Raw genomic sequence first — 18,899 nt, 5'->3', positions numbered from 1 at the left:
TATAGTAGATGCCAAACATTTAAAATATTTTCTTTATGTTGATTTAATGATTTAATGTAAGATTTAATCAAATTACTAATAAATTGCAGATTTTAAAGGTCATTGGTTTTCATATCACTGAGGTACTATTATAGTTTTTATTAATCTTTTACATTTTCATTTTTTGTCATTTTAAGTATTTTTTTAATGTATATAGTATGACTATACTTGCGACTACAGTTTTTTATGAATTTTTATTTCAGTTTTCGTTTTAGTACATCAAGTTAAACTAAATTAAAATGAGAAATGCTGCCTTGGCGACTAGCTGAAATAAAACTTTTTTTTTTTTTTTTTTTGTGTGTGTGTGTAACGGAGCCGACGAGAGACGAGCGGATCCATTTGCAAGCTTTTTTTAATAAACAGTCAAATAACAGGCAGAGTCAAAACACCAGCAAACAGGTATGGCACGGACAAGACACAAGAGTAATCCTAGGGCAGGCGTGGGTCCTCGATCAGTGAACAATATCCAGAGGGCTTGAGAAAAGGGGTAGTCCGATAACCTGAGCTATAATTCAAAACGGGGTAGACACAGAGTCCGAAACGGTGAGACAAGGGTAAAGCCACGATACAAGGGCAGGGAACGAGACGATAAACAAAATAAACTTAGAGAACACAGAATGGCTCGGTAAGGCAGCTAACACTAGGAGAGTGTTATACGCAGAACAATACTCAACAAAGACAGAGAGGAAGTTCAAGGCTTATAAAGCGTGTGCAATCAGCTGTGTGATCAGAGCAATGTGAGATTGGTGACAGCTGTGTGTCGTCAGTGCAATGGATGATGGGAATTGTAGTCCGTGGGTGAAGAGCAACAGTAGTGTGCTGCAAGAGTCAATATGATGGAAGGGCGACCTCTGATGGTGAGTGTGCGGAAGGACCATGAACCGGATTCGTGACAGTATGTTTTGTTTGTTTTTGTGTTTGAACTGTCTGTAAGTTGCAACTTTCAGTGATTTGTGACTCAAAATGAACCGCGAGCTGTTACTGTGTTTTTTTCTCTTAAGACTTGCAAGACTAAATCAGTCTAATCATGTAATTTGTGAAGAAAATGAAGCTGAATGAGTGTGTTCAAGACTTTTCTGGTGAATTTAATCTGTGAAAATGTTGGAAAGAGTGAACGCAAGCTCCTCATCGAAGCACAGCTTTAATATCAGACACATTTGAAGAAGCAACTCATTTAATCATTCACGCTGAGCTACTTCTAAACCTGCTTTCACCTTCTCTGCTCTTCTTCAGATATGCACCGCTCCCAAATGACTATTTCATTCTTCTTTTTGGCCTCCACAGGGAGCTCATTTAAGCCACCGTCTCAAGTACTGAACAATTAAGACTTATTTGTCAGAGAAATGGGGGTTTTTAATGAGGGGCTGCTCTGATGGCAGAAGTCAGCAGAGGGAGTCGCTGATCAGATCCAGCCAAATCAATTACACACAAGTACTGAATTACAAAAGCCCAATCTCCAACCTAGGGACCAAACCAAAAATGTTTTGTAGGAGTTTACGCCAAAGCAACAAACTGTAATAAAAGAGAGGATGCAAATAATAATGAAGCAACAATGTGCTGCATCTAAACATGAGCCATCTACTTAGTGTTAAACAGCACAAAAGAAGATATTTTATAGTGTGTGTGGGTAACCAAACAATTGACAATAGCAATTGAATCCATAGTTTGAAGTCAATGACTAATTGTTTGGTTACCCAAATTCTTCAAAATATCTTCTTTTATTTTCAGTGGAAGAAAGAAACTCAGTTTAATAATATAATTTCAATATAACAATATAAAGAAGCTCAATATAATAATTTTCAGTTTTGAAATTATCTTTCGGCACAGACTTGATCTAAATGCTCAATTGCCTTCTTTTTAAGATCACTATTTTATACTTTATGCAGTGGTTTATAATAATAAATAAATAAATATTAATGTTCAAGTTCAAGTATATTTGTGATACAGTATTGTCAATATGGACCATTTTGCTCTATTTTGCCAAGCATTGCATCTCTCAATCAACACAGTGGTGGTTTGTTGAACGAATCGGGTGAGTCAGTGATTCTGTAAGCCATTCATAGACACTAATCTTACTATTTTTAGCAGATTTTTATGGCAGAAATAGTAGTATTAGTAGTATGCTAGTATATGAGGGGCCGTACAAGCCATAATTCCTTCTGGTGCTCTCACACACTTACATTTTCCTTTCACATATATACATTTACCTCTTATATTCATATATTTTATGCACACATTTATACGTGTTGCTCTTATGCAAATGTATTCAAAGTATACATTTAATATTATAAAAAATTAATGTGTGTAAGAAGAAAATGCATGTCTGTCTAAAGAAAATATGTATATGTAAGAGAAGAATATATGTATGTGTGAGAGAGTAAAGGGGAAACGGAAGGCAGGTTAGGCACAGCCTCAGCCGTGTTGCCAGAGACACTTACTATAAGCGAGTATGGGAATCGGCCCATTTTAATGTAAAAAATCGCCAATTGGAGTTGGTCACGAAAAATCCTGATCAGTGCATCCTTTGTGCATAGATCTGTAGAACAAGTGGGTTACATAACGATATTTTAAAATTAAGATAAATAAAAAAAATATATTTGAAAAGGATGACTTTGAAAAGCATAACTATAGTTGTGTTAGGATGAGCTGAGAAAGTCTTGCATATGTAATTCCTGCTCTGAGAGTGACTTCCTGCTTAAACAGGAAGTAATGCATACCAAAAAAAGTTAGAAATGTATGTATGTGAATGGAGAATGTACTATGTGTGTGAGAGCACCAGAATTAATTATGGCTTGTACGGCCCCTCATACTAGTATGTGGTTCAGAAATCAACAAGTCAACTGTTTCATTCCTGAATGAATCAGCTGTTTTGAACGAATTGGTTGAGAAAGTGAATAAATGACACACCCATTAAGACCGGTCACCACCTACTGCTGGATTTACTTTCATATTTAAATATCATATTTATAGTTCTGTATTTAGTACATCTTATATTTAAGTTCAAATGTAACTGCAGTGTAAATGCATCTTCAGATGCAGCTTCTGTGCCACTTCTGCAATGCAAAGATGGATTTTGTTGACACTGATTTCATTTCATTGGAATCAGCCCTATAGTATTTTATTATTCTAATTGCATACATTTAATAAGGTTAGAAAATTTACCTTCATAAAAGTAAAAAAAAATGTCAATGGAAGTAAATTTAAGAGGGAAAATATTGTCACTTTATGTAAATGTAGATTTTTTTTCCTCCACTGGTTTAGGATTATTTTTCAGTTTTTGTCCTGGCTTCACAAATCCTGCAAAGTGTCCTCCTTTTAGGAAGCAACTTGTGCAATTAATCTTTACATATGCACAGTTTAAAAACTCTCTGTTGTCTGTTTGACTCATGCATCATGCAATGCTGTGTGTAATTTAAAGAAGCATCTATATGGCATGGTTATTATTTACCAGTGAGGTGACACTGATGACTCTTGTGTGGAGTGAGAGTGTTCAGGGGCTCAAAAACCTGCTCTTCCTCCTCCTCAGGACAGATGTGGCTCCTCAGATGGCCTTTCCCTTCATCCTTTGACTCAATCTCTGCAGCAGCAGCGTCTGGATCTGAGGGATCAAGCGCAGCAGGATGAGAGATAATCATCCATAGTTTAAGATCTATTCTCACATTATCCCAGTAGACAAGCAGATGTATTAAAACAACATTTTTAGAGATAATTTTTGCTCAAGCAATAATTCTATTGACTGCTCTTGCATTTATTTTTATTAGCAAAAAAAACATTGATTTATTTCAGTATGACCAGGCAACTGAAGGTGATTGTATCTACCAGCCACTGTTGCAGACAAATTGTCATGGATTGGCCTTTGGATGGCCAATGCATTCTTGTTGCAATGCATTTGATAATGTATTAAGGAAGAGGAGAAAGAAAAGCTCCATGTGTTTGAGTGGCTGTTCGTCTCAAACGTCAATGCAGTTCTGCTCGTTCCTCAGAACAAAATGTTTGTCTTATATGAGCAGCGCTCCACATGGAGAAGAAATCCACTAAGTACCACCTAAAAAACCAGAGGTCTGGCTTTAGGAGTGTTTTTCAGTATCTTCTATTAAATAAACTCTTGAATGTTGTCCTCCAGGAATGGTAGATCACATATGGTATAATGAACTATAGGGCTGCATGATGAATCATATTTTAACCATAGTCACAATTTCTGCTTCTCTCCATTTATTAAGCATAATCGTCTGCAATATTTGCCCACTGGTTATTTATCCTGAAATGTTTCATTTTAATTTGGCATTTGGTCATCTTGCATTGGTAACAAGCTTTCATGGCTGCGGTTGCCAGATGTCAAGATAATAAATCCCCCAATCAGAGCTTTTAAAATTCATACATTTTCTGGCCAAGTAATCTTCCCAACCTGGCAACAATGTGCAAAAGCACCGATGAGCTGAAAACACCAGCAAACACGTATGTTGGAGTTCAGCAATCTCTGTTGCGATATTCTGCACAAATAAAAGTGTAATACATCCAGTGTTTTCTTTCGCTGTCGTTTGCTGTAACTAAATCTGTGAGCAAACCATGCAAATTGATGTTCTTTGGATTTGTGCTTGCATGAAAATGCAAACATAAAAAATAAATAATGCCAATAATCCTGAAAAATAATATTTGTATTTTATATTTATACTTTATATTTTTATATTTTTAAGCAAAATAATCACGATCAACCCTTCTTGTCATTATCACACAGTCCTAATGTACTGCTGGTCATTATCACAAAATAATCCAGAGGAGGTGATCAGGACCACAATGAGAATATCTGCTCAATATTATTATTGTACAATATACATATTTCAAGTCACTGGAGGAACCACTGACCATTCTAGTCTCTATTGATGGATTATATTTAGCAAGATAACTGTCCATTTTAGAAAACCTGACCAGCATGATGCACACAAACAGTACAGTCTACAATCAGCCTGTTTAAAGCTGCCAACCAGATCTAACACCATGTCGAATTTACTAGTTCTGTACTCATTATCTTATATCAAGGTCTCTCTGAACAAGATACAGACAAGTGCTAATACTGTGCCAAATCTAATCTTACACTTCCATATTGGTAGAAAACCACCTTTCATCGAGGAGAGTGTCCCGCAACGACAAGCACCCTTAAAGAAGGCTCTTCTCCAGGCCAGAAAAACTACAAGAAAAAAGTAGAAATTCTTTTAACTTGAATTTACAGTGTTTCAAAAATGTGGCGCAAAAGACACGAGATGCATGTACAATGGTCATACGTGTCCGTCTAGCACACTTACATAGAAAAACAATGGAAAAGTAGCGCATTAGAATGGAAAAACATGTGAACAGCCCTTAGAGTAATAGTAAATACTCTTAAGGCAGTAATATGGACCCTTTTGATACTAAAATAAATGCATCAAGGAGTTAAAGTAATTGAATCTTCATCAGACTCATTGGTCTCTTCAACTATAGGTTCACTCTTTCCATCAGGGCTCTAAGAATCTGTTCCTCATCTAATGGCTCACTGTCTCAAACACAACAATAGCAGCTTCTTGGTAAGAATGTTCAACTTTTCAGAAACATGTGGTGTGATTTCAGCTTCTTGATAGATGGTGTTTCATTTTGTATTTATTTTCTTGCATGGCAACTAATACAACTCAAATACTCTCCAGCAAGAGAAAATCCAACTATTTCTGCACACATCTCGTCATGCATTCTTGGCAAACTGGTTCACTGGCACTCAGAAAAATGATTCTAGGTTTCCTGCTTCCTTCTACTATTTCACCACGGTCTGATTAAATGATATGTGATATAGCCTTGAATAAAATCACATAATCCTGTAAAACGAGTTGACAGCAGAAGTCACACAGAGCAGAATGAAATGTTATATCAAATTAAATAAATGAGCTGGCTGTGTTTAATCATAAATACAATAGAATCAACTGATTAATTCCATGAATTAAACATTCGTAGAATAAATAAGGATTTGTAAACATTTGTACGTCTGTAAAGTTGTTAATTAATCAATTTATGTTTTAGAAGACAATGCTGTAAGTTGTAGTGTCTGTGGTGCAAATGTAAGTAAATGCACATGTGGCAGAACCGCATTTTGCATAAAATACTCTTGAACACTCACGCAGTCACCTTGCATTATGGATGTTGCAGTTAAAGTTTATACTACATGCATAACGGTTTATTTAGGCGAATAACAAGTCAAGCATAAGCAAACTCATCGAAAGATGACCTGCGCCAAGCTGATATTTTAAGATTATATTCAACCTACCAGCTGTAAGGTTTGAACTTTAACAATCCTTGTGCAAGAATCCTCTAGAGACGCTGTCATTGATGTGCACTGCAGTGAGACAGATCAATAACGGGACGTCTGAGGATTTGACCGCTCTCCTGGAATACACACGAGCCGCCGCACAAAGCAGTGCAGTGAGCATTACTGAACTCACTAAAACACAAGCATTTAGGCAGTCTCCTTGGTTCTCCTTTTATAGCATAAAGTCACACTCTGAAACCTGCATTGCATGTAACAAACTCTGTCTCCAACAAGACTAACGTACACAAATCTCACACTGTCCTGTCCTGCTGACAAGGAGATCTTTAAAGACACACTTCTGTCGAGTGTCACTGGTAATGTCATTTATTCTACTGTCACAGAGTCTAATAAACAAGAGGTAATGTGCGGTCAGTCATTATCACATAATAAACCATAACAGGGTGACCATGACCCCAAACCGGAAGCAAACCTCTACCTTTTAAAGACAATATAAAATGCAAATATATACTCAAAGGAAACAGGCTGTGTAGTGAGCAGAGCTTGAAAAGTGTGTGCTGCTTTATCAATACAGCAAATGCCATGAATAAGTGATTTCTCTTTCCCCTCCTTTCTCTGATTCCTCCAGCAGCAAGTTCATTCTGTATATCGATCTTCTTTCTCTAATCGGCCCTGTCTCTCTCTCTCTAACACACACTCACTCAGTCTAATGCACTCCTGGACTCATATTCTCTTCCAAAGTACAACACAAACAAGAGCAGTAAAAATTAAAGGCAAGTTTTATATGAGAGAGAGAGAGAGAGACGGTGAGAGATGCGTGTGGTTGTAATGAGGCACAGACAGAATACAGCTGAAGACCCTGATCTCAGAACCACAGCGTTACTTTAGAGACAATTCACTCATATCCTGTTGCTTTACTCATATACAGCAAACTCTCTGTACACTTCTGCATTCTGCCTCAGTCAGCTCAGTGACATCTGCTGCAGCAGCGGAGGTGATTGCACACACAGCTGATTGCACTGTTCACACACCCTACATAAACCATGGACCTTCTCTTCCTCTCTGCTGAGTATTGTATTGCGTTTATCACTCCCCTAGTGTTAGCTGCCTTACCGAGCCATTCTGTGTTTTTCTGTTTAGTTCCAGTATTGTTCTGCATTTATAACTCTCCTAGTTTTAGCTGCGATAAGGAACCCACTTTGTTGTCATAGTCTTGCCTTGAGTGTTTTTCTAGTGTTTTGATTCTTGCCCGTGTTTGCTGGATTTACCCCTTTGCCTTGCCGTTTGGATTCTGTTTGCACCTCTCTTGGGCTACTGCTCGTATACCTGGATTATCTCTCTGCCTTGCCCTGTTGGATATTGTTCCCCGATCGTCGACTCTAGCTAGCCCTAGGATTGCTCTGTGTCTTGCCCGTACCATATCTGTTTGCCGTTGTTTGACCCTGCCTGTTTATTGACTATGTTTTTAAATAAAAGCTTGCACTTGGATCCACACGTCTCGTTCACCCCATTACAGTAAGTAATCAGTAATAAGTAATACAATACTTTTTACAGAGAGTAATTAGTACAGTAATTTAATTATACCGTTAAAGATGCAATTAGTGGCTATACCTTAAAAAAAAAAACTTCTACTTGATCTGAAAAATTGGATTTTATTCTGAAATTGCATATGGTTTCCACCAAAAACATAACTGATCACCAATTCTAATAGTTTAAACCCAAAAGTCCTTGATTTTCTGTAAATTTCTTCTTTTTTCCCTTAACACTTTCAGCTCATAAGTTTGCATGCCCCTTGCAGAATTTGCAAGATATTAATAATTTTAACAAAATAAGAGGGATCATAACAATGGCAGCACAATACATTAAGAGTCGGGGGTGTAAACTTTTGAAACATTTGGTAATTTGTGTAAATCTTGTGATTATTTTGCATTGTGGCCTATATGTAGATGTCCGTTATGTGTAACAGCGTACTCAGAACAGTACTAAATAAAAACCAAAAGCAATCTTTATGATCCCTCTTATTATGTTAAAATGATTAACATTCTGCAAAAGGTAAAAGCATCGGTAGAGCTGCATCTTTAAGTCCTGTTTTCTAACATCTTTTAGATCTGAAAGAAACAGCTCTCAAACATGAAATATCACAGTTTGACCATTGCTGGCCTGAAATATCAGATGCTTTCATCATCCGTTGTACTGTATTTATGTCTGCACACCGGCGCCGCTGTTGTGCTAACGGCTGACAGGCTCACAGGTACCATCATCCATATGAGCTTTAAAATAAACACACATGAGAGCTGACCTTTACATGAGACAAATGAAGCAGCAGATCCGCTGGACTCACTCATGACCTGATTACTGCTCACCGCCGCTGAACGCCACATGCATGACAGGAGGCATTCATCTACTGAACCACCACAGCTCACATCCGCTCCTATACGTCCATATAACAGCACAAAGAGCTGCACTGCCACGTGCAAATCAGATTCATATATACATTATCCATCTGGGTTGACTTTCATGGCACACAGAAATGAGCAGGGACACATTAAGGCATAACGCCAACACATAATGGACCTCTGAAAAGTGAAGATGATCTCTGGGACACATTTGTAAAAGTGCTGGAATCTTATAAGTGCTAGCTAAATTAATTACATTAAAATTCAATATGATGCTAATACTTTTAACAACTGCTGCTGATAGCTTCAGTCTCACATTCTTTTTACTTTTCTTCAACTGAAAAGGTCAATATTAGCTGAAAAAAACGAATGCAAACTTCAACAGACTCTTGCAGTGCAAATGCAGACTAACAGACCTGCTGCTCCCAGATGTGTAATTAATAATAATCAAACTTTAGTAAGTCATAGAGTTAATGAGTGCATTTGAGAACCTTCACGATTTCTGGTGTATTGCTTGAAATTTTGTTTGTTTAATAACTTTTTGATTACTTGCATACTTAATTGAAAACTACTTGAAGGGTACATGCCATTGTTTTCACTTATTAATAATGAATAATCTGCATCAAAATATAAAATTGAAAATAGTTAAAAAGTTAAATGAAGTTTTCCTGAATTCATTGGTATCATGAAATTTCACTGAGCATGTTTACATCACTTTATTAAGCCAATTATCGGCATCGTTAGTGCAGATTTAAGCACATCTAGATGGAGCAAACATTTTGCAGTAAAGAAAGAAGGAAATATATCACAAAAGCAGACTCTTTCATGACTCAGAAAATGATCAAAATGTGTTCTCATCTCATGCAGCAGAACGTGGTTCAGTCAAAACTATGCATTTCTAACTGCATGAGAGGATAATATATTAGGGGTGCGCCGATCCGATATTCAGTATCGGTATTGCTCCGATACTGGCATTTTCTGCCAGATCAGGTATCGGTCAGATGAGGCCGATCCAAATCCGATATTCTGCGTATACTATTCTGTGTTATTGTTAAGCCCCACATCATAAAGCACCATGACGTTTTTGTGCACTATATTCCAAGTGTTCTGAAGCCGTTCCACAGTTTAATGTGAGGTACAGATGAATATTTAAGTAAAGTTCACGTAAACTTTTCTCTCCGCTGAGGCTGTCTGTCATCCTCCATTCAGCGTTCAAACTGTACATTGCGTTCGGTTACGACAGACGAAAGACAGAGCCTTTTTTGCACAATGACAGATTATTAATAGCCTTTCTTGTTCGTCTCATCTATCATATGTTGCTGCCTTATTACTGTGCTATATATTTAAAAGAAATGTCTTTTAATTTTATAGTAGGCCCTATATATTTATATATAAATATATTACTTCTTTCGTGAATGTATTTTACAACCATACAAAGAGCAGTGTGTAACATTTTACCAGATTTAGTCCAACACTTATTCACTTTTATTTATTCCCCACTAAATAATGTAACTTTAGAGTAACTTTTGGTACTTAATTATCCACTAATCTAGTTGATAATAGTATTTTTGTCATAGATGATGATTATATATATTTTTTCTTTATTAGAAAGTTGTCTATATTTGGTAGATTGTGTGTAACATACAAAACGGTGATGATCAGTTCAACACACATTGAGGTATAGAAATTAGAAGCCGATACATTTTTGATTACGGTTGCTTTGGTTAATGTGATTTCTAAAAAATTATCCTTAATTTTTTATGTACTGTACAAATGGCAACTTTCCAGCCAACATGTAGCATACAAATAACCCATATTTAGCCTACAACCATAAAAAACAACATTATATGTCAATAAAGTGATTTTTACAGGTACCAGTGTTCCACAAACAGACTTTGTGCTGCAAGATGTGCCTGTCACTTCATTAGAGACTCATTCTCTACCCATTAAACAGGAAATGTTCCTCCCGTATGCCAGGTGTGGAGAACTAAATGGATTTTTGAAGCACAAGGAGAACAAAGACTCCCACCTGCTTCACGAGAAATGAGGCTTTCTGGGAGGAGACTTCAGCTCTACCCCTGCGGTCTCCATTATACCTCCACTATCTGCACTTTCATTTCCTGGCACAGAGGAAAGGGATGCCTGACGAGACCTCCCCGCTGGTCTCTGGCACTGACTGACAGCGCACAACGCTGCTTTGAAAAGCACCTTTAAAAAGAAATCCTCCATCTGACACAATTAGGCTGAAAGGCCAATAGTTGTACAAAGGCAGGCTTTCTGCTCAAGCACAAAGATATAGTAAACTTCCGCCAAAATAATCCAAAACTGCAAAATCATCATTTGACTGACTTACTTGCCATTTATCAGATGTGCTTCAAAAGCAAGAGTATGCCAGACAGTCTTCCTAGAGTATACTGAAGCGTCTGGCAGTATATTTCATACTCTAGGGCTCATAACTGACAGACTGGAGAGCTGGAGAAATGATAATTGTGCTCTTTGGCTCACCCTTATTGCAAACTAAAATAACTACCTTTGCATCCCAGATCTTTAAATATTAAAGGGATAGTTCACCCAAAAATGAAAATTCAGTCATTTACTCACCCTTCCAAACCTGTATGAGTTTCTTTCTTCTGCTGAACACAGAAGAAGATATTTTAAATAATGTTGCTAACTTACAGGTTTCTGGTCCCCATTGATTTCCACAGTATTTTTTTTTTGTTGTTGTTGTTGTTATTTTTCCATGAAGGTCAAAGGGAGCCAATGAATGTTTGGTAATTCACATGTTTCAAAATATCTTCAATATTACAGGTTTTTCCTTTTTGGGTTAACTATCCTTTTAAGTGTCTTTCATAATCTTGCAAGTACAATCCATTTAACATCCTGACAATTTAACTGCATCGATCTTGAATTTTACATCATTAATCATTTGTGTTGGTTAATAACCTATTTAAAACACACACAAAAATGCATTGTGATTTATTAAAGAAATATACAGTATTCAAAAAACACATACATATTCATTTATGCAAACAAACTAGGTTGCATGTGTGAACTACCGAGAACATGGCAGAAATGCTGTGGCACAGAGCATATCTGCATGACTCCTCCAACGACCATTCATCAGGAGACTAGCTATGTCTAACACTAGCCAGGATTCAATCTACCTATTTTTAAGTGATTTTTTTTAATAAACAATAAGTACAGACATTAAGTAATTGTTCCTTTGTGCAAGAATGTATTTTTAAACAACACTTCAGTCTCTGTTCACTTGGACATATAGTTTGTATTTCACTTGTTGCATTCCAGACAGCTTGCAGGAAACGTTATTGTTCAATAAATCTTCTACAGTAGTTTACTGTATTCATCATTATTTTGTATCTTTTTATTTATTTATTTTAGTGCTGTCAAAACAATTAATCATGATTAATCGCATCCAAAATAAAAATTTGTGTTTACATAATATGTGACCCTGGATCACAAAAGCAGTCATAAGTCGCTGGGGTATATTTGTAGCAATCAGAGGTGGGTAGAGTACCCAAAATTTGTACTCAAGTAAAAGTAAAAGTACTTCTAGAAATATTTACTCAAGTAAAAGTAAAAGTAATAGTCTGAATAGTTACTTGAGTAAGAGTAAAAAGTATCGGATAAAAAAACTACTCAAGTAGTTAGTTACTAGTTACTTTGGTAGGTACTGAATATAGTCTATTTTTATTTAGATATATAGATTACATTTATGTAATGTGTATGTGTATATACACACACACACACACACACACACACTGCCGTTCAAAATATATATATATTTTAATGTAATTTATTTCAGTGATGCAAATCAGAATTTTCATCAGCCTTTACCCCAGTCTTCAGAGTCACATAATCCTTCAGAAATCATGTTGATTTATTATCAGTGCTGCTCTTTTTAGCTTTCTATTCATCAAAGAATCCTGAACAAAATATCACAGGTTACAAAAAATATTAAGCAGCAAAACTGTTTCCAACACTGGTAATAAATCGATATATTATAATGATTTCTGAAGGATCATATGACTCCGAAAACTGGAGTAACAGCTGATGAAAATTCTGATTTGCATCACTGAATTAAATTATATTTTAAAGTAAATTATGTATTATTCTATAACCTCTGACACTGAAACCTCTGAAAACGCCTCACACGACTGCTCTGAACATAACGAAACAAATGCATATTGACGGATCTTCTGTTCTGCAAACTGTAAACAAATGTAGCCTATATTTTTGCAAGCGTAAATATTGTAAAAATATGAATATTAATTGTGTCTGGAACAGGCCGCGCGCCGCTGCGCAGAGCTAACGCGGGTTCCGCGGGTGTTCATTTCATACTCTGTGACAGCTTATTTAATGTATAAATGATACATTGTATTTAATGTAAGGTACATGTACAACAAACTGGTAATGTCTTAGTGGTATCGTGGCCTATAACCTGTGGAACAGTAGACAGCACACGCGGTGTTCATCTAATAAAAGATGTTCTTAAACTCTCTGTTATCTGAGTGAGAACCGCTTCAGAGACTCAGCGCGTGCGGCAGGGAACTGAACGAATCATTCAAACTGATTCGCGAACCGATTCACTGGTTTGCCAACTGGTTTGATTAAGCCTTTAAACAGAATCGACTCAAAAGAATGAATCATTCGCGAATGGGCATCATTCATTGCCCAGAGAAAAGTAGACGGCGCGTTTGGAATAAACCAAAGCATTTTTAACTTGTATTGCATTAAGATACAGTAACGAGAGGAGAGTCGCCCACAGTAACGAAGTAAAAGTACCGTTTTTTCTCTAAAAATATACTTGAGTAAGAATAAAAGTACCCATTTTAAAATATACTCTAAAAGTATTAGTTACCCAAAAAATGTACTCAAGTAAATGTAACGAAGTAAATGTAACTCGTTACTACCCACCTCTGGTAGCAATAGCCAACAATACATTGTATGGGTCAAAATTATACATTTTTCTTTTATGCCAAAAATCATTAGGATATTAAGTAGATATCATGTTCCATGAAGATATTTTGTAAATTTATTATCGTAAATACATCAAAACTTCATTTTTGATTAGTAATATGCATTGCTATGAACTTCATTTGGACAAATTTAATGGCGATTTTCACAATATTTAGATTTTTTTGCACCCTCAGATTCCAGATTTTCATATAGTTGTATCTCAACCAAATATTGTCCGATGATTTATAAATCTCAATATCGAAAAATTGACACAAGACTGGTTTTGTGGTCCAGGGTCACATATATGTGTGTACTGTGTATATTTATATCTATATATAAATACACACACATATATATGTATACATTAGGGGAAGTATTTTAAGAATTCAAAAAAATTAACAAGCGATTAATTAATAAATTATATCTTTTCAGGGCAATTGTAGATTGGCTGAACAAAACTTTTATACAAATATCAGTAAGCAGTGAAGCAATTGTGAATTTTCTTCTAAGAAATAATAATACAATATTATTCTGAATTACTTAAGTTTTTCTTTCTTTTAATAAGGCTTTATTTTCTTTATTATGATATTAGGCCAGATACATGGACATTACTGATTTGTGCATGTGAATTTTTACTGTATTGTTGAACACATTAATAGAGAGAACAAAAATACTGATCAACTTTATAGACTGTGGATGAATACTTTTGATAAAGGAAATAACATCAGAAATGACTAATCTTAAAAAAATATATAGACACATGCTGGATTTACCAGAGCTAGAGCTACTTCTGTCGTAAAACTCCTCAGACTTGACGTCACAGATGTGAAGAGTGTGATGGTGTTTTCAGAGGGCAGAGGACACGATCACAGCGCCAGAACACAACTACTGTGTGAACGAGACCCTCATGAGGGTAAACCTTTTACAGGCTAAGACTCAAAGCCAGACTGCATATGAAGTCAATACATGTGAAAAAAGTACTAAAATAACATAATGATCCTCATTTAACCTCAAGGACAGAAATTATTTAAAGTTATGAAGTAAAATGTGATAATATTTTCTTAAATTGTATATAATTTAAACCGGTGACTGCTCTGCTTAATGGCTTTTAATGTTCTCCAATGATAACCATCATAATTTTAACATAAAAAAACATCTTTTCATCACGGACCACCAACAGGAACCTACATCTATGATCACTCTCTATGTTTGTTAACTTAAATGCATACAATATTGTTGACTGTATCAAAAGGGAACAGTAAAGAAACCTAAAAACTATACAAACAATACAAATATTCACAATTTACTGAATATTGGATGCACCATCAAAAAAGTAAACAATATATTGCTAAATCAAGAAAGGTAAATCACGCACAGTTTAAATATAATGTATACAGTGTACGTATAATGTATATAATAATGTATAAGTGATGCATACAGCAGCCGATCACTTCATGTTCAACCATTTCTGAAAAGATTAAAAAATAAATCCCTTTTATCGGTCAGCAAACTATTGATCAATAATCTACTACAGTCAAAATATGTGTATGTGAAACATCACAGAGCTGCTTTTTGCTGCTTTATGAACATTTCTGTAAAATGCACCTTAAAAAGCATCCAACTAATGAACATAAACAGAGGCAGTCTCATTTACGGCCATCAGGAGCTCTGTCTCAGTGTGTGTGTGTGTGTGTGTGTGTGTGTGTGTGTGTGCGTGTGTGTGTGCGTGTGTGTGTGCGTGTGTGTGTGTGTGTGTGTGTGTGTGTGTGTGTGCGTGTGTGCGTGCGTGCGTGCGTGTGTATGTGTGTGTGATGCAGACGGGCAGCTCTGAGTAAATGTCAGCTTTAGAGGAGAAAGTGTTTGCATATGAGCGGATGATGTATGTCTTTGGCCTGTGGACATTTATTCCCTTAAGCAATAACGCTGTCACCTTTGTCCAGTGCATTATATATTAAAATAACCTTTTGTAAAAAAAAATATAATAATTCTTTCCTGATATCCAAACACACAGCTCATATGTATTTAAACTAGCTTGTGTCTCCATGACAGAGGACAGGATTTCACACACCCTCGCTGACCTCCATCACCTCTAGTGCTGTGCTCTGACACTTTTACAGACACATGACACTCCATCACACACACGTCACTCCGTCCACTGCCAGAGCTTATGTGTATGAACAGCACAGGGAAGAAAGTCTGTGTAAGGTTCAATCTAATGAGCCTGGCACCAGTAACGCAACATAATGGGTGAAATTACCAAGAAATGAACAGTATAAACTAGTAAGAGGTAAACCTTAAGTGCAAAGTTGCTTTAAATAAAAGTGCCAAATGTATATATATATAGCTTCAAAAAGGAAACCGTTAAATGTTGCGTTGTTACATTAATATCTATGCAAATGCTTTCAAAATTAAGTGTTTGACACAATTTACTCGTTGTTTTGTAACACTTCAGCTGCTATAGAGGTTGGATATGGGTCAGTTTAGGGACAGGTTTAGTGGTTTGGGTAGATTTAAAAGAAGTAGCAGTGTAATTATAGATTTAATTACAGATGTAGTTACATACGTTAATGCATTTGCAGGCAGCAGCACAGAAGCATGTACGTATGAACACATTAATACAGTGAATGAAATAATAATTTGAACTGCTAGTAGGGGAAGATGCCCTCCTTAAGCATAATGTGCATTTACTTTTAACTTATAAGATTTAGATTGAATTCAACATGTGTAGTATGATGATGCATCAACAAACATGCTTTTTTAAGAGAAATAAACAGAAACATTTGCTAATTTAGTTGTTATAGCACAGCATGACATTAATATAAAATACTAAATAAGCTCTTCTATTTAAAATTATGTTTTGACAATTTAGTTGAGTAATTGACTAACCAATGAGACAAAGAAGAATCCCAAGTGAAAGAGATTCCTCTGAACGGTGCATTCATTCAATACAAGCACAGGAATATATACTTATTTAATTGCATGTAGCTATAATTTAATTGAAGATATGTCTTAATTGCAATCACTCCATTAGCTTAGGTTTTAATGAATATGTCTAAAATATACATCTAACTCATGGAATTATTGAAAAATAACCTCATGAATTACAACAAATATTACTATTAAAAACAATAACACTAGTAACAACATGCTACTCAAGGCCTTCTGTGCCAAATCTGAGGGGCCATCTCATCCTAAGGGTCTAGTTTTATCTTTTTACTTCAATAATAAATAATAAATAAAATAAATCTATTAATCGTGCATGACTGTGTCCACAAATCCCTCATTAACAAATTTACATAATATGGACTAAATCGTACATATGTTTAAATTCAGATCAAATATTTTAAGGTGTCCTTGTTACAGTGTAATTATGCATTTAAATATTGAGTAATACTAATTAACTACATGTACTTACTATATAGTTAGGGTTAGGGTTTGGCTTAGTGTTACTTGCATATAATTATGCATATAATTAATTGTTATAATAATAGTGAGTACATGTAGCATGTAACAAGGACACCTTAAAATAAGATGTTATCAAAATAACAAAATTAATATGAGCATGTGTTTAGATTTTGTGCTATCTATGATCAAAAAAAACAAAAACAAAAAAACAAGGTATTACATAAAGACACTTAATATAAAGTGGTTCCAAGCATAAAGCACCGGTAAATTTTGTTTTTAATTATTTTGTGGAATTATAACATAGACAGCATTGCTTATTCACAATGTCAGAATTATTTCATAAAACGGAATGCAACAGAAATAAATGAGTCATTTTTTCCTCAAAAAAAAAAAAAAAAACTCCTCTGTCTGATTCACTAGTGTGTTTCTTTACAAACATAATTTATTGAATCCAATGCAATAAATAACATCATCATTGCCAAAGACTCTCACGATCACAAACAGATGCAAAGCAAGAACACATCAGAACACGAGGACAGAAGCCTAATGCTGAAAATGTTGTAATGATGTTTATGCTACTGGATAGAGCTCAGCCGCTCCAGTCACGTGATGTCACTCCAAACTTGCGTGCCAATTTAATGTCCAGATCTTATATCATCTCCTACAGCATGCACACATCGTCCTGAACTCTCCAACGAGACAAGACCTCATAAAACACAGCGCAGAGAGTCATGCACTTCTGCGTTACGTTTCCGATCCGTTCTGACCCTTTACACATCAAGTAGTTCATAAAGCAAATCTTTGGGTTTTATAGTTGTTCATATTTGCGCACCGCTGCTCGTGGAAATAACGGTGTTGTATAACGCATGCATTTACCGAGAGAAGGTGTTTGACATCCTACAAAATGCAGTTTTCGTTTCTCGAAAAGCCGTTATACAGGTACGGAGGATCACTTACCTTTCAGAGCTCTTGGTTTGGCTTGTTTGCGGCGCGACATCCTACAGAAACCCGCTGAAGAATATACATATATATTTCTATATCTCCTCTAACGCGATCATAAAGCTCATTCAGCCTGACACATTGCACAATTCCTGCTGGTCTAGATGTGTCTGTTTACAGCAGCAGAAGAGTTAAAATGTCATATCCATCTGCTGATAATTCATATACATGTTTGAAATGATCTGTTACATTGCACGATAGATCTCGGACGCCGCTGTAAATGTGCGAAAAAATCTAATAAAGCGAAAAACGAGTAAAAATGAATTATTTCCTTACATTGGCGCGAGCTAAAGACTACTTGAGACTGTCAATTTTCTCATTTCATTTGAGAATCAGGACTGAGTCTGTTTTAAAAAGAAAAAAAAGAGTCGGAGAGGAACATGCGAGCTCCCTCCTCATCACCAACCTGCGAGGTCTCGCTCTGCGCTGTCGCTCCGGTAGTCCACATAATAATGGAAAATGGAAGCGAGGCCCCCAAAGCCATGAGGACGGCTCCAGAGGGGGCCCCATCCCCGCGGGGACGCGCCCTGTGCGTAATCACGGAGGAAATCATTGTCAGCCTGCTGCTCTCAAACACTGACAGAGAGGCATGATTAAAATCCGCGGGACGTCGGCAAGATCTGGATCTGGGAGTCACCGGATCCGGAGCCCTGGACTTCTTGTCGCGTCTTATGAAGGCGGATTGGGCCCCCTTCTGGCAGACGAGATATAGAAGCGTATTTTCATATTTTCAATCGCATGTTTCAGATTGGATTATAGTATGTTTAGACTTGTGTTACTCACCACAGTTGTATGGG

The 18,899-nt window shown here is 36.2% G+C and overlaps 1 protein-coding gene across 1 annotated transcript in view; it reads right to left on the bottom strand.

Moving 5' to 3' along the window:
• The window catches only part of LOC306880784 (zinc finger protein 521-like), a 93,097-nt gene extending 74,572 nt beyond the window's left edge, over positions 1 to 18,525 (bottom strand). The window contains exons 1-2 of the mRNA XM_079434545.1: positions 18,061 to 18,525; positions 3,488 to 3,637 (exon numbers count right to left, since the gene is read on the bottom strand). Of these exons, the coding sequence (XP_079290671.1) occupies positions 3,488 to 3,637; positions 18,061 to 18,100 (190 nt within the window). The 5' untranslated portion in view covers positions 18,101 to 18,525. The remainder of the gene's footprint in view (positions 1 to 3,487; positions 3,638 to 18,060) is intronic.
• Positions 18,526 to 18,899: the final 374 nt, after the last annotated feature.

The sequence above is a fragment of the Barbus barbus genome (assembly GCF_936440315.1).
Source record: "Barbus barbus genome assembly, chromosome: 15".
In the NCBI taxonomy this organism is placed as follows: domain Eukaryota; kingdom Metazoa; phylum Chordata; class Actinopteri; order Cypriniformes; family Cyprinidae; genus Barbus; species Barbus barbus.
This window is presented reverse-complemented; position numbering and strand designations above follow the sequence as displayed.